The sequence below is a fragment of the Falco punctatus genome, assembly GCF_963210335.1.
Source record: "Falco punctatus genome assembly, chromosome: 2".
Classification (NCBI taxonomy): Eukaryota; Metazoa; Chordata; class Aves; order Falconiformes; family Falconidae; genus Falco; species Falco punctatus.
In genome coordinates this window covers 84,320,325-84,338,561 of record NC_137581.1, presented here as the reverse complement: position 1 = coordinate 84,338,561, position 18,237 = coordinate 84,320,325, and the positions used below count along the sequence as shown (strand labels likewise).

The following is an 18,237-nucleotide window of genomic DNA, read 5'->3' as shown; positions in this document are numbered from 1 at the left end:
CTATATGTCAGCAGCAGCAGTTAAGCCAGAGTCTCCTGCGGTATCCTCATTATTATTCATTTCCATTTCTTGGAACAAAAGAGGCTCAAGTGAGGTGCTGACAGTTTCAGGGCCATGCTGGACATAGTTCAGTCCAGTTTGGTCAAATCAGGTTTAGAAATCAGAGCTGGCTCTTGAACTGCTTGGTGCAAAGCACCTGCAACACGCACCTTGCCTCACCACTTCTCCTCTCCCCACACACTTCTAACCCAGACCCACACGGCCACGCTCAGCTGGGACCTTCTCACACGGGTCACTCAGACACATGTAAGTCCTCACCTCCTACGTCTCGAAGGGGTGAACCCTTCCACCTTTCTTGTCACTCATAAGTTAATGGAGCAGATCTTGGTGAAGTGAACCACCTCCCTCATCAAGTACAGACCTTTGTTGGCTTTTCCCCCCCCCCCCTTTCCATATAGGGTTATGAGGACAGAGAATCACAGCATTGCCATTATCTTGATACTGTATTTTCCCATTTTACTTGGCATATTTTTCCTTACAAAATATCAGCTTGCAAAAAGGCACAGACTGTTCACCAACAGTTAAGACTTTACCAGAACAGCAAATTGAACTACTTGAAATCTAGGACTAAAGACCTTAAGCGAATTATATATTTGTAAGACTAGTTTAGGAAGGAATTCATTTGTATCACTATTACCGTACAAGAAACTAACTCAAAAAAAATGTACAAAGGATATTTAATATCAGAGGCTAATAGTGTAGTGAAGTTCAGGTGTAAATTTACATATAAATTTACGTATAAAAATCACACTGAATTGAATTTCTTTCAGCTGAAATGTGCATTAGTATCTAAGTAATAATGCCCTAAAACAGAACATAGAGGTGATTAGTTCATAAATTATTACAATCATTCTAATCTGACCCACTAAAAAATACTATACTGTTAGCCTCTTAATAGGGACTAGACATTGTACCAAGCAAACAAACTGGGAAAACACTGTTTTGCAATAGAAGATTGCTAAAAGCTTCTTTCTGAAATTGAAGTAAAGAAGGGGACTGCAAAAGCATTACATTCTGTGACTGAAGCTACCTATGGTGTCCTCAGCTCCACCAACAGAAGTCATGCACATTTAGAAACTCACACCAAAGTGATATAACAATAATTTGTAAAACACATAGGAAAAGCTAATGAACTAAATAACATATTTGGACTTTCATGCACCCCAGCTTTGTCCGTCTGCATAAGGCTTCTCGTCTGGTATAGATAGACCGAAGTTGTAACAAAGACAAGTTGAATGACAAGAGAAATGCTATATTAAGATAACTATAAAAAACATACCTGAAAAGGGGATACAGACTGACTCAAAGTCAAATTAATATCCCAGATTCCTACAACCGAGGAAGTAATAGCTATGCTTACATCTTAATGACTATTCCTTTGCATTTGAAATCAAGGCCACCTCTGAGTCTATGTAGACCGAAGCTTAATAATTCTCCATCCTCCTGAGACCACAGGAAGATTTCCTTTTCAGACCCAGAAGTGTAAGATGAAGAAATTATCAATTACAGCTACTTTTCGCCAACCTCTGCACTTTGGAGTAATCAGCTCAGTTGCACTAGCTACCATGTGCAGTAACCTGGCTTATCAAAGCTGAATCAGGCTAGAGAGCACTACTGGAAAATAACAATAGATTATTTTCCATTACCACAGCCAGTCTGGAAGGAGATACCTGCCACTTTATTAATGTAACAAAAACCAAATTATTTTTCAGAGGATTTTACAGGAAAATCATTTACATCCACTTTGTCAACAACATTTTTGAAAAGCCTGACTCAGCAACTGACAGATTGCAATACAGCTCCTAGTCATCATTCTTATGGGTCACTTTGCTGTGCAGATACATGTAATATATGTCATAGGATGGAAATTTTAGTTTGAATCAAACCAATAGATGTATTTACAGTCCTTCTTTGATAGGACTATTTTGGATGACTGACACTTCAGTAAATCCAGGCTCCATCTCTCAAAAAAAGACGTTTCTCTTTTTTTTTTCAGAATGTCCCGTCTCCTTCACAGGCTGTCATATCCACAATGTCAGAACAAAATACTTAAGGTCACTATCACTCAATAAAAGCACTAGAAAGTGTAACATTCCTAAGTTAGAAATGTACTGCTCTTAGATAATGAAGTCAAGACAGCTATCACTTACTACTGCATTTTCAGAGAGTCAGGTAATGGAAAGGTAATATGCCATTCTTCTTCAAGCACGTCATGACTCAGAGATAACAAAATCAGCCTCAGAACATTGACATTCACTATAAACAGTCCTTTCAAGGAAGTCAAGGAGATGTAAAATGCGGGATACTTTCAGTTTTCAAATAGCTTCTAATATATCAGATAGACAATTAGAAAAACCTGTGTCTTTCAATCATATCTCTCAGATCTAAATTAAATCTTACCCACAAAGTTCTTTGTGTAACCTGTAAGTCAGGTTAAGTATTTAAGCAAATCTTTGGTATGCTCCTACTTACAGAAGTGCACTATTATCCCTGGACTTTGAACATACACAGAACTACAAAGTTTAGTTCCTGAGCTAACTGTATCTACCCGTAAAATTCTAGATCAAACACTCAACTGCAATTATTTTCTGCTGGTCTCACTCATTTCCTTTCAAGTGCTATATGAAGTTACAATAGTGCTGTAAATTCATAATTCCAATAGATTAGAAAAAGATAGATTTTGGAAAGCTTGGTGAATGCTGATGATTTCTGCATGTTCATAATGCAGCCAGTGACTGAAACAATTAATTCCAGGAACTTATTCTAATAGCCTTTAATTTATGCTGACATTTAAACTGGTATTTGCACCATGGGCATACTGTCCTGGATCAAAAATTTGATGTGGTGAATTTAGAAAGCTCCCTCTGGCATGAAACTATAAACACGATACAGATATGTCAGTGAAATGCTGAGGCATCGGCTCTCTCAGAATTGATCAGGAAAAGGCAGTGACCAGCACTGACCAATATTCCAATGCTTCCAAGACTTTCATAAATACTTGGTAAAAATAAACTTAAAATCACCTATCAGAACCTAATTATACTACAGTAGAATACCAGTAATGACTAATTACAATGCTTCTACCAACTTTAATGACTGCTGCTACAAATGTGGAAGCAAATATTCTTCTATGTGCCTCTACTGCCAGCTCATGCTGGTATGAGCTAACTAAAAGTACTTTACTTCTTAAAACCAGTAACCAACTCTGGTAATATTTCACTTTATTAATTTTTATAACCATAGTAATGAGATAATTTACATCTCAGCTACACCACCTACCATCATTACTCAGTAAGCAGAGGTAAAATTCTAATTAATTTGACTGTCTTAGATCTTGCACCTACTGTAACTCTTTTATTCTGTAGGTTTGAAAAGGTACTTTTAAGGAATCATGTTTCTTTGCACTTTAAAAGACTGATATAATTATCACTGGCGCAAACCCTATAGATGTAGAGATAATTCTAGAACAAAAATGAATATGTCAGGGTTTGTACTGAGAATAACTTTTTCTCCTGAATTTTCCAAGAGTAGAAAATTACAAATAAGTTCATATGGACAGATAAAATGCCTCGGATAAAAGCCTTCCCCTCCCAAATCCTAGACACTTGGGGATTATAAATTCCATTTTTATTTTTGGCATATCTCTGCAGTCTCAGAAGCCAGGAAATATCAGTATTATAAAGTGAAAAGAATTTCTTAAATGATAATAGTTCTTCTGAACACAGAAATATATATAAATCTGAAGGAATAGTCTCTGTAGGAGTTCTTTAGTTCAATGCCTTACTATCACTTAAAAAATCAGACAAATTTTAAAATGAAATAGTTGTTGCTACAAGAAAAGTTAACGCTTAAGTCCTTAAAGTTTGCTCACAAATTACTGTCTCATATACAATAAATGCTGCACTATTAATTTTGTCTGCCGTATGTGACATACTGGAGGTATCTCTATTAGTAATCTGTCCCACATATTCCCTTAGTATTTACTCTAAAAAAGTAATGCAAGTTCACTATATCACAATCAATGTTTATTGATAATATTAAAATAAAAATATGTATTATTAATGACAGATATCTGACATTAGAACTTCTGAAAGGGACCAAGGCCCACACTTGCATTTCTCTGGGTTTTTCTATACTGTCCAACTAGTTCTGTCATCCAGAAAGCAGCCTCTCCCTCTCTATGGGGTGGTATGGGAAAGATGTGGAAGAAAGTGTTTATTAGAGATCCATGGATTTATGACTAGGAATATAAACCCCTTTAAATACTGATCTCTTCATACTCCTGTGTGCTTAGTTTTGAGGCAAAGGACTGCAGAAATATACTTTTTTTGGTATATCCAAGTTGGACATGAGCCATTATTTCATCCTATATCTTTTATAGGGCTAAAGGTATCCTCCTGAGATTTCAATTTTAAAACAGGTAAATACCAATGAAACATTTCTCAACTGTTATATTCATCCCACAGTCACCATCTGCTGTGTATGGAACACACAGAACAGACCGTTGCATTCATTTTCCTAGAGGCTGACAAAAACGAGGAGGTTTGAAGGCTGGAAAAAGCTGGAACCATAATGGAAACATCCTACCTATTCTTAGATCTGCATGTAAACATCTTGCTAAGTGTGAAGACACTGACAGTGATCTTTCAAAGTCACCCCCAGAGTGCAGAGGCAGCACGTTAGTGGCATGGAGCTGGGAGCCGTTACAACTGACAACAGTGGCACAAGTTTCAACTCAGCAAGAACAACTCACATGGAAGTGGAGGTGGGAAGCATATGTTTCAGAGCAACATTGCCAACTTTTTGAGTACTCACATGGCTTTCAGGGACCTGAGAGAGAGAGGGGAAGAGAAAAATTTGGCAGAGAACAGACAAACCTATTGTCTCCACACTTCTGTGGAAACCAAACCAAACCCTTCCAGGCATTTGGTTTTATTAAAGCAGAAACTAATAACTCACTGTTCAAAACAGACCTTCCCCTCTGGCTTATCTCCTGTTCTACCAGATCCTGCTCGGAGCTCACGTATTAGATACTTCCTCTCAAGACAGACAATACTATTTTTCAAATATATGGATGGATTGCAAAGTCTCTTGACCCGTGAACCAGCAATATACACTTAGACTTTTCTCCGTGAAATAGACAACTGCTAAAAAATAAGCATGCTCAAAGCAATAACTGCCAGCTTTTCAGTCATTTTACACAAAAACTTAAGAATTGGCTTACTTCTTGACCTCTACGTACAACCTGGATAAATCCATTTGAATATTTGTAAGGAAACTAACTGTTACAGTCCATTTTTCTAGGCAATCTGAGATAATTAAACTGAATTTATCAGACTATTTTAAGCCTCTGTACTACTGTTATCCCTTGGGAAATCCACAGCAAACCCCAAAGTAAAATACAGTAACCAAAAAAAAAAAAAAATTGTAAATATTTACAATGTTGTCAATGGATGAAGACTGATATTATCAATTGGCATTGGTACCAACAGGAAGACTGATAAGTACCAATTGGAAAAATTAAAAATATGGTTGCTTTCTCTGCATTTAGAACTAAAAATATCTGCAAATGTACAAACGACTCATTATAACTGGAAGTGTCATTTAATTAATAAATCATGGACGTTCATGAACAAATTGTAATTTGGCTTTTGACCCAAGCTGTTCTATGATTCTATGATTCCTGCTTTCTCAGATGATTCCATTGAGCTGTTAAAATTCTTCGTAAAGTAACCTAAGTCCCAGAGAAATATATAAATTAATAATTACTGAGTACTTGTTCACTATCTTTTTCCATGGGAAATGAGTAGTGCTAATTTTTACTTCACAATTCTCTCAAATAATTTAGCTGGAATTTTTCATTAGAAATATCTGCTGCAGGGAACCAATTGTATGACCTTTATGTTACTTTTATACAAATAGTTCTGGAGATTGAACTAATGTAGTCTCTATGGCCACAAAGGCTTTACTTTCTTTTTAATCTGAGATTTCATTCGCAACGATTTTCATATACCTTTATACCAGGAATAGAAATCCAACTGCAAATTCATTTTAAAAATGCTGAAGAACAGTCTTCAGACAGTAACAGATGCTGATCCGTCCTTTCTAGTGAGGAAGCGCTAAGCAAGTTCTAGAAATATGTTCATATTGTCACAATGACATAGTCATTCCTTACTCTGATTCAAATAGAAAAGGAAAGATCTGGATTCCTTTTTCAACCAAACCATCTAAAACAGGTAGGGTTTTAGCCTAACATATGAATGTCATCTAAAATTGTATAACTTAAAGCAAAAAAATCCTCTTAACAGCATTTTACAAACTTCAGCACAGCTTCTTTGTTCAAATCATAATCAACTAGTTTTACATACTTACTTGAAGTTCCTGATTCAGATGTTGTTTGAGAATGTTTCTATGTGTGGATAAACTTTTGCTCATTGTAATGATGCCATTTAATGATCATTTTCTGTTTCAGAAGCTGTGCATACTATCCATAGAAATTCAGCAGAAAACGAAAACAGCTGGCTGCTTCAGCCCATGTTCTAGAGATACACAACTATAAAAGAGTATCTGAATTTCACTCCAGTATTTTTAAATAGTATTCTGATTATGGGAACACAGCAATAATATTTTGGAGAAGCAGGGATATTGCTAAATTTTCTAAGAAAATTAGTCTTAAATAAAGATACAGCTTCCTGTTATATAGACAGAACAACTTCATAGGAATGGAATAAATATTCATACTACACAAGGAAAGCAGTGAGTTCTCACTACTCACTAATTCACATTAATCACTGAGGGAAAACCAGTGGCAGTATCACCAGTCTTCCTGCCAGAAAAATGGCAGGACAGGTTTAAAAGCTATACTACAGAAAAATTCACAGTTCATCACTAGTAAGAGCCTCCAAACATAGTTTCAAAATTTATGCTTAAGATAACTACATATTTTGGAGAAATTCTCACTGTTCTTTTTCAGGTTCCTCTCATTGCTATTAACCACCCCCCCCCCCAAAAAAAAAAAAAAAAAAAAAAAAAACAACAACAAAAAAAACCCCAAAACAACAACAACAAAACCATCCAAACCCTACAGAGTGTATCTAAAACACTAAAAAACTAAAGTGTTTTGTCTTGAGATAAAAATCCAGCACAAGTTCCACTGATTAGAAAGACAATCATTACAGAGGTATACACAGGGAAGAGAGTTCAAACATTAAGTTTTCCTTTCAGTGATGTTACTTTAACACCTAATTCACTAAGCTGTACAATCTCCACTCCAGATACCATCACTGAGCAAAATTTTGAACAAGAACATTTTCTCTGGACTTGCTATGTTCAATGACTGAGCAAAACCCCCTCTTGTTTTCAGTCATAAGCCACAGGGCTAGCAACTGCTGTCATGGACTAAGTGACATGGTAGTTTAATTATACAAGGCTAGTTTCCTTCTTCACTTGACAGTTATTTTTCATATATATGACCACTCATCTAGCATAGATGAAACACCCCTTTAATTAGTCAGTTTAGATCTACCCCTACATTTTTGTTCAATGGCAGTTAGTGACAGCTCAGCTGTCATTTTGTGATCTACATTAGCTCCCTGCTGTTATATCACAGAACTGATTCATGCATCTGTAGGAAAGAGAGGAGGAGGTTAGCAGCTGCTATATATTTATCAAAAATTTTCACTTACATTCTAATATTTCTTGTAGTTTACCTGCTTTTTGATAACTTCTTTTTCTTTCTTTTTTTTTTCTTTCTTTTTTTTTTTTTTTTTAATGGGCTATACAAATAAGTTCTAAACCTTTCCAAACTGCTTTTAGTTAGGGTGATTAATAATTACCACTTTCCCAAATTTGTTTTTTCTTTTGCCAACCATGTTGCCATGGTTCTTTTACAGAATGTTACTTTTAATGCTACCAATTGTTATGAAAGCATATTCTAAAAACTAGTGTTAGGGTATGATTCATAACTTCAGGTTACTCAGTTTCTGAGAAAATGATCCAAGTACCAGCCATATATAATAATATTCACATTACAGTTTACCTTAGGATTTATGAAAAGTTAATGTACCAGAGCTATGAAAACAGCATGTCACTGTTTTCAATTGCCAAGTTACATAATTACAAAATATTCTTTGTTATATGCTCTGAACTTTTAATTAAATAAATAATGAAAAAATAACAAAGGAGACACTAACACATAATTTAAATTCTAAGTTAGATCTACTTTAACCCTGGCTGTATTTGTAACAAGCTCTCTGCATTGTACTTGTCTATCAACGTCATGCTGTTCCCACAAAACACAAACTCCTGTTAGAATAAACATGATGCAGTCTTTTTTGATGGGAAGAGTAAGAAAGAACTGGGTGCTATGATCTGTCTATATTAGCATGTGGTGAGAACACACAGAAGAACATTAGACAAGCCCCTGAAAAATATTCTTTTTATGTTAGGTGCATTTCATGCACTCCCAGACTGCTGTGTGATATAAATGAAAGTGCAGAAAGTGTGGATGATCAGGAGAGACACACAAAAAACACGCTGTGTCTGTGAACTGAAATGCTGACATAGATGCACCTTTCCTGGTGGGTACCCTTCAAGTAATTAAACAAAAGAAGTAGAGGTGCCAGGGAAGAGGCACGACCTAGAAAAATTAAGACATCTTTCATGTAATCTCTTATTATTGTGGCTCTCTATTATGGATTTAAAACAGACTGACATCTTCCACAGTTGGCTTGTACCTCTACAATCCCCAAAGCATGATTCCCAAGTGCTAAAGATCTGCCATGATTTTTGAGCTAATATATCCTATGAGAAGAAAAACATTACTGTGTTGGTAAGGGTGCTGCTTCTGATCTACGCCTTATAAAGTGATGGATTTAGAAGACAAAATCATATCTGGAGCCAAGTGAGAAGAGTTAGAGGAGTAGACCCAGCAGTAGGACTATTAGGAATCCCATGCTGCTATCCATCCTTCCTTCTCAGTCTAGAAGTCACTAACAGAGAAAAAAACACACAATTATTGAAATATAGTTTAGAATTATTTTTAAAGTAAAATATACATTTGAACTGCATCCTGTACCATCTCTACTGTTGCAGGTTCGTTTTCTTTGCCCTTGAGATTCATTAGACTGCTACAGGCTGGTCTGGACAAGACAAAATGAAAAAAAAAAAATGCATTAATGCTTTCATGAAAGAAAAAGGAAGAAATTCCTGGGCAGACAATGATCACAGAAGGTACTTTCTTTCCTTTTTCCTTGAACTAGGTTTTAGGTGACCTCTTTTAATGGAGTTGACTATCTTTGTCAGGGTGAAATGGAACCTGAAATTTGCTTTGGTAGAGGAGGAAGCCAGAACTGAGAAGTCTCTACATCAATCTCCCTTACATAATGCAGAACAAAACAGAACTTAGAGAGATTTTTCAAAATCATAAAATAAGTAACGAGGCTTCGCAAATCCAAAATTTCCTTACTGGAATTATTTTTAGCACAGTTATATGGAAATATTAATACAAGTGGCACAATTGATGGAGTTTTTAAATGACTGTGGGAAAATGTTCTCTACCAGGCCAGCAGTGCCAACTGCCAGAACCGGTTCTCAGGCTGGACTGAAAGGCAAAGGACGCTGACAAAAGACACATGGTACTTAGAATTTAGATTGATTGCTTTCATTATGACAGCTGGCAAAAAGAGTTTGGAGCTCAGCAGCAACTGATGTAGTTTTAAAGTAAGGTTGGAGGTGTTCATTATAACCCAGTCAATCCTAACTCTGCTTATTTCAGTATTAAAAACACTTGATAATACCTATCCTCTGAGAAAAAAGGCTTATCATCTAAACACTCATAAGGGTTCCCCTGTTTACTGAGCTTTAACAATCAAGGTGGGCAGGAATACTTCACAGCTGGAATGCATCCTTACAACCTTTCCAGGCTTCACCAATTGACCTAATTTTTATTAATATACACACAGTTTAAAAAATAAACCTGCATCTGGCTAATCCCCCTCCATTCCAATAAGGTTCTTCTCATTTCTGGAATGGTGATTTCAGAGTGTTCAGGGCCTGGATTAGAAAAATATCCAGATCAGCAAGCTATATGATTTACAACATGAATCATTGCAACACCTTATAATCTGGTTGATGTGTTCACTGAATAAGTATATTGTCTTGTTTCTCTTAGAAATGAAATATATGGTTATAGTCAAAACATTAGGTATTCAGGCACAATAAAAAATTACCACTATGGTCAGAAGACATGTACTGTGCATAGTTGACATAAGATTTATCACAAGTACTTAATATAAAAGCAGGAAGATAAGTTATTTTCATTTAATAGAAGGCAGCAAAATAGACTTAACTGGTTGTCATGTATTTTTTAAAGACCACTTACTAGATGAAATATATCAGGGATCTTAATCCATCTATTTAATCAGAATATAACAATTTAGACATATTCTTGATTACAGAAATAGTTTCTCTTTTAAAGGTTTTTGATTTTTTTTTCTTTTTGAAGCAAATACTGCTGGAGAAATACTACAATAGTAAAATATGATGGTCCAAGTGAAAACATAAATTAAGATGGCTACCTTATCATACTCTTCATCTTGGAGGAGAGATAATTCAGGACAGATATATAAAAGTCTACAAAATCATGAGTAGCATGGAGAGACTGGATAGTGTTTAACTGTCTACTGACTCCTGTAATTTAAGAAGTAGGGGGCATCAAATTAAAATAAAGAACATAGCTGAATATAAAGGTAATGATTCAAACACCATGGTCAGTGAATACTTCAAAGTCAAAGGTAGTTATGGATAAAAAATGTACATATAAGTTCAAGGATAGGCCTGGTGGCTCAGCAAAAAATGTCTGAACTGAAAACCCTTAAAAGCTGTGAAAGTATCATGCTATATGTACATAAACTTGTTTTTTCCTTGACGTTCCTGAGCACCCTTGGAGACAAATCCAGCGTTTATAACGTAGGTTCAAACCTTGGTCTGAACTGCTCTGTTGAATTCTTTATAGTCTGTGCCTAGAGAGTCTGGTGACTTCAGCATTTCAGAGTCCAGTGAGTATCAGAGAGTCCAGCAAAATTTTAAAGGACAACAGATCCCTTACCCTTTTATGACCTAAGACACAAATATCAAGGCTATGAATATTCAGTGTTATTCCAAATTTATATGAGGGTCTGAACTTTGAACACTGTTTGGAGGCCTAACAGATGAAAAGTGATGTATCCGCCTCACCAGAAAGTAAAAGTGTGGTTTATTTGTGACTACTCTGCTTCATAATATCCCCATTCATTTTAAAATGATTTTAAATGTAATCTGAAATCATCTACTAAATGTCCAGGTTGGGAAAAAAACCAACAAAATCAAACATAAACCCCCCCAAAACTACCCCCCCCCAAAAAAAAAAAAAAAAAACAAAAAAACACACACACAAAAAAACACCAAAACAAACACCAAAACCCTGGAAAACCCTGGGAGAAAAGTAAGAAATAAACCTATCATGAAGATCAATGGAAAACTGAAAAAACAGACTGTGATCCAGCCCTTGCTTGATACAGGCATGTGGAATTATGATGATGAAACTTAAAATCAATATTTGATTCTGCTATTTGGAAAATACTGGCACCGTGCATTTATCAAACACGGGAGATGCCCTGAGTACTGATGATCTGGTAGAAAAGCTGAGAAGTTGAAGTGGTTCGCTGTCCCCAAAAGTCTGAATGTAATAATATAAAACACTACTATTACTATTAAGGGCCAAATATGAGGCAATTTCTTCTTTTTTACTATAATTTTCTTGGTAGAAAAAGTGCACACACACATATAAGAAGAAAAAGAGATGAAAATATTTTCATTATTCAAACATTGTATTGACCTTTAAAGCATTATATGATACCATGCAATCTGTGGAGGGCGTTCTAGTGGCTACACGGACAGCAAAAATAATTAACCCTAATTCAATTTAGAGACAAATGTGTTTCAAATTAGATGAATTATTGGATCCTAGTTAAAAAAAAAACAAAAAAAAAAAAAAAACAAAACAAAAAAAAAACCAACAAAAAAAACCACCTAGGAAAAATATTATCTTTTAATGTTAAAAAGTCATTTCTTTCAATTTATGGGTCAAATTCTGAAGTCTTTACTGAAATGTTTATTAATCCATTTCCCAGAAAACAACACTATCTACTGAAAAGACTACAATAGGATTTGAATCTAAACTTCCAGTTAGATGTTAAACTGAAGTTCACATTTTAATGGAGCTACATCTGGGACAAGACGAAAGCCAAACTTACTACTTACAGCTGGATGAACCAGTCTAAAAGTTAACTTCTTATCCTAATTTACTGTGATTCTGCTGCCAGCAAGCATGGATAACAAATGAAAAGATGAATTATAAGGAATCATCATCTTTTATTTATTGGAATTACCATTCTACTACTCTATTTCTAACTGCATTTAGTAGACATTCTGCTTGATCTAAAAAATGTAACCTGAGCACAGCTCACTGCCTTTTGATATTTTAATATAAATTAACATATATACCTGTGTGTGTATATATGTAAAATACACATATAAAGTTGAGAAAGACCAAGAAAGAGTAAAATTATCCATATTCGTATTTTCCCTGGGTTTTGGATGTTATTGGAGGGAGGAAAAGAAAAATAGGTTTTCCCTGAAGAGGTGGCAAATCTCTGGCTAAGAAAAAATTACATTTTCATCCCACCAGATTACGCCTTTCAAAGATTCTATTCAAAAAAAGGATATTTCTTTTACTGGTATATGGTGATTAAGTGAAATTAGATTAGAACTTAAAATTAATGACTTCTTCAATATGGCACATATTCAATATTTTTATTTCTATTCAATAGCTGAATCATGATCTGGTTTAGCAGCAAAATACAACCTTAAATACCTTCATCCATGACAAGCCAAAAGAGTTTTAAGAAAACTTGAGCAGCATAAAATCGGGTTTGATCCATTTAACTCTTCAATCTCCACTTTGAAATTTAGTTTGCGAGAAAGAACATATCCAAAAGTGATATGTAGCAAGATTGGTCTCATCAATATAAAAATGCAAGTTTATTATATTTCATTTAAAAAGCAAGTTAAACCAGATTGCCTTTGTTCTACATACCTTTTTATACTTGCAGATACCTTTTGAGACTAAAATTTTGCACCTTAAGGATGTTGAGGCACAGAATTAACAGTACAAACCAAAGATAAATGTAACTGGAAAATCCTGTGTTGTTCCTATTCAGGATCATAAATCTAGCCAGAATTATTTATTATAAGACAGACAGATGAAAACACACAATACAACTAGCACAAAAAATCCTGAGATAACTAAAAGAGGACAGTAACACATTGCCTTGTTAAAGTTGTATAAGTCCGGGGGGCAGTGCAGACAGACCTGCAGTATTTCCTTTTAGCTGATTTTGTGTACTGAAAGCAGAAGAGAGCAACTTTCTCCTGTCACCAAGATCTGAGCTACAGTCAATTGTATGGTGCTGCCAGGTAGACCTTCAAAATTTTTGTCTCTTCAAAATTCTCTGGGCTCTTCCACAGAGGAATCCTTTTGCAACATCAGCTGATGGCCACCACCTCAGGCCATCCATAAAGGTCAGAGTATCTAGAGTCACTCAGTTTGAACCCTGACAGACACATCCTGCCACCCCTTTCCATTGGTATGAGCTATCATCCTGTCGCAGGCGTTTCAGTTCATACAGACACTCATTTCTAAAGTACAAAAGGCCGAGTTAGCCTAAAGCATTTCCAAACTTCAAACACAAAACTGGAATCTGCAAGCAAATTTATTCATCAAAATCTTGTTAATGCCTACATCACTCATGGTGCCCAGGTGACATACGTTGGGATGATCCTATATTGTCCACTGTTCCTGGGGTGCCCACCAGCTCTCACCTCCCTGAGGACTTCCCTGCTGTCTGTAGGCTGGTAGTCACTGCCTCCGCATGTCTACCATTAAGAAAATAAAGACTTTAATATGCACCTTGCTCATTTTAAAACTCTGTCTGGCCAGCCTTACCTCTGCTGTAGCCAATTTCTGATGTTTCAGAAATCTTACCAGCTGCGTAAGACAGAAAAAGTACTTCTGAGATGTTGAGGATAAATTTGTATTGCATTTGACTACGAGATACAGCTACAACTACTGTCCAAAAGCAGTGTTACTGGTATTTTAAATCAAATGTTACTAATAATTTTATTTCCAAGGGCCAGGAAGGAAGAAGACAGACTCTGAGGTCAAAAAGAGATCAATGCATTTATTAAATCTGACTCACTGGTTTAGCATATGTACCACGTGCCTATGCTTTTAAAAAATTTATCTTTCCAAGCAATTTCAAGTCCTCAGCTTTACAAGACTATCTACTGTTTTCACTGGTAAGATTTTCCAGTTTGATTTTATTTCCTTTTTGCTTTATTATTCTCAATACTAGGACTTTCTGCACAAAAGTAAATAATACTCAGACTTAAATTTTGGCTGCTAGCTCTTGATGCATGTTGGTCAGCATAACTGAGACACCATCACTATCTTTTCAATATTCTTTGGTGAATGATCACATCCTTTTCCCTTTTTTCAGTGCCAAACTGAGCTGATAGAGATAACTAGCATTCATAAGACAAAGCCTGCGTTTCCAGTCCTCCATGCTTTTAGTGGATTTCTTAGATTTTCTTCCAGTATTTCAATTACGATTCTTAACCTCTGAGAACCAGATCTGTGATAACATTCTAATAGCAGTATCACCATTATTATTTGCTTTCTGCTTGTATTTGACCATTCTTTAGCAGTCAAGGACTGTATTAGCTCTTTTTACTCATGTCACCCTGACAGTTTTTAATGAGACCTGTAGCTAGTGGTGTTCCCCCGGGGTCAGTATGGGGTCCAGTCTCTTTCAACTTACTCGTCAGTGACCTGGATGAAGGGACAGAGTGTACCCTCAGCAAGTTTGCTGATGATACCTGGGAGGAGTGATGAAACTGGGAGGAGTGGTTGATTCACCAGGAGGCTGCGCTGCCATTCAGCTAGACCTGGGCAGGCTGGAGAGTTGGGCGGAGAGGAACCTCGTGGAGTTCAACAAAAGCAAGCGTAAGGTCCTGCACCTGGGGAGGGACACCCCTCCATGCACCAGTACAGGCTGGGGGCTGACCTGCTGGATGGAAGGCAGCTCTGCAGAGAAGGACATGGCAGTTCTGGGGGACAGCAAGTTGCCCATGAGCCAGCAGTGTGCCCTTGGAGACAAGAAGGCCAATGGGATCCTGGGGTGCATTAGGAGGATCACGGCCAGCAGGTCGAAGGAGATGATCCTGCCCCTCTGCTCTGCCCTGGTGAGGCCCCATCTGGAGTGCTGTGTCCAGTGCTGGGCTCCCCAGTTCAAGAGAGACAGGGAACTGCTGGAGAGGGTCCAGTGGAGCCCTACAAAGGTGATGAGAGGACTGGAGCATCTCCCTCTGGTGGAAAGGCTGAGAGGGCTGGTCCTGTTCAGCCTAGAGGAGACTGAGAGGGGATCTTATCAACGTCTACAAATATCTTAAGGGTGAGTGTCAAGAGGATGGGGCCAGGCTATTTTCATTCGTGCCCAGTGACAGAACAAGGGACAATGGGCACAAACTGAAACAGAAGTCCTTCTGAATATGAGGAAGAACTTCTTACCCTGAGGGTGACAGAGCACTGGAATAGGCTGCCCAGAGTGGTTGTGGAGTCTCTTTCTCTGGAGACATTAAAAACCCACCTGGACATGACTCTGTTCAGCCTGTTCTAGGAGAACCTGCTTTAGCAGAGGGTTGGACTAGATGATCTCCAGAGGTCCCTTCCAACACTGGCTATTTTGTGATTCTGTGATTCTGTGCCATTACCTAGGATAATCACCAGTCCAAAATGAATTGCCTGACACGTAACCAGTGAATGTAGTAATAGCACTTCCATAACAGTACCATGTGTATTAATTTCTAGTAAAAAATTATGTGCCATCTTCAAAATTCATCAATAAAAAAGTTTTTTATGAGATTTGCTATAGAGATCTGAAGAAAAGGTATAGCTACTTCTTTACTTCCTTCATTTTCCTAGAAAGGAATTCTGCACATTCAGTTCAAGAATTTCAGTGCCCCACACATTGTAAAAATATGTTGGATTTTACTAGAAGTGACTTTTGCAAGTTTTCACACTGAATTAGATTAAAAAATATAGGCAGAGTTAAAATGCCTTGAGAATCTATTATACAATAGAAGTCAATAATATACTTTAAATCTAGCTTTTCCTTTTACCATTTTAACGGTATTTCAGATCAGAAAATGATACAAGATAAAGCATGATCCTGTAGGTCAAAAACCTACACTGTTATTTTCAAGGTCTCAGATCACAAACTCTTTCAGTCTAGTTTTTGTTTCTTACTAGCACCAGACACCTCCTTACCACCATGCTCACCCAACACCAAGATTTTGAAAACATCATTATCTGTTTCTCAGCCCTACAGAAGTTCACAATCAGATTACTACACTTCAAGGAAAGAAGAGCATACCAGAAGTGATATATGAACAATGATATTTTAAATATTTTGAGACATACTTACTGGTCTTGACTTTTTCTCCCACATAAACACATGCTGACATATAAAATCAACTGAGGAGACTCTTCTCCTTTTCCAGCATCTGTTACTGGAAGAGGTAGTCCCCTAGTACTTGTATCACATATTTTTATTTGCAAAAATGTTCCTGCAACAAAGTACCACACCAATAATTTCTCTTCATAGTACCTGTTACTAGCAACCATTATTAAAGTCAGTATTTCTCTGGTTGCTTACAATTCATGCAGAAGCAGGACATCTAGATGATAAAGCAAATATCCATTTACAGAAGATAAAAAAAAGATTAGTTCTGAAAATAATAACCTTACAAAGTATAATTCAAATATAAATACAATTATAAATCTTCGGAGAATAAAAACAATATCAATTAAGCAAACATACTACACAGTTATTTTATGTTTACATATTTAAGTGATTTAAAACGTACAACTTATTTAATATGATGCAATCATTCATTTAAAATAGTGAACATAATTTAATTAATTTGAAAGTATGTGCTTATTTAGTAATAGAAATATTACTAAATACATACCGATGACAAAATGAATCTAAATGGCAATAATAATTTGGCATCCATAAGAAAGGAGGGTACCCAAACATACTTTTTATGTTGTGAACTGTACAGAAACTGCTTGAAGTTTTTGTAGAATTCAACCTTATCTGAGATACAAAACTAGCAGACACCAGCAGAAAAAAAAAAAATAATGTAATTATTCAAATAGGATAAAGACACTTTTTTCCAAGCATTCATTTTACTTTGTATCACTGAGTTTAAATGACATCTTAATAAATATTGGGGTTTATTCAAAAAGTTATTTGTGTGTGATCATTTAATAAAATTGACTAATCCTCTGTGATAACAGCCAGACCGATAATAAAAATTACGTTTTGCTTCTAATGCAGTAGAACAAAATTAAACTTTTACAGTAATCTTACCAGAGCTCTGCATTTCACATCTATTTTTCTTTCTGGTGCTGCAGGTATGCTGTTAATCTTTAAGGAGAACCACACTGTACAATTTGAAGAACTTCCTCCTATATTAAAAAGAATAAAATGCCTTACAAACCATCTCATGAGGTGATCAATCCTAGCAGCATTCAAGTCAATGAGAAATTTGGACTTTTAGCAGAAATGCCAGTCATTGTTCATATTGAAACAAAGCAAATCATGAACTGATTTAATTGCTGTCAACCAACTGCATTATCTTCTTGTCTGGATTCAAAATAGGAACAAAATCAATATATATACAAATTCAATGGAAATTGCAGTTTGGCAAATTAGTTTTCTAGACTATTACATCGTTTCAGAATTTTACATATAATTTATTCTTAACTGTTTTTCTTCAACAAACATAATGCTAATAAAAAATATTGCAAATTATTTTTTTATTAGGAGCTTATCCACCATAGATTCAAAACTACAAGTTATTCATTAAACAGATCATCACTTTCAGTTACACAGAATCCATCCTCAAATACATGTTTGAACATACATTGATTTATACTACAATGCATTTTTGATCAGGTTTTGAGACAGGATGTCCTGAGCTTTTGTGATAACAAACAAGTTGGCACTAAAG

At 36.0% G+C, this 18,237-nt stretch overlaps 1 protein-coding gene across 1 annotated transcript in view; it reads right to left on the bottom strand.

Moving 5' to 3' along the window:
- CFAP47 (cilia and flagella associated protein 47) overlaps window positions 1-18,237 on the bottom strand; it is a 374,253-nt gene that overhangs the window by 115,196 nt on the left and 240,820 nt on the right. The window contains exon 51 of the mRNA XM_080377676.1: window positions 17,595-17,692. Within this exon, the coding sequence (XP_080233802.1) occupies window positions 17,595-17,692 (98 nt within the window). The remainder of the gene's footprint in view (window positions 1-17,594; window positions 17,693-18,237) is intronic.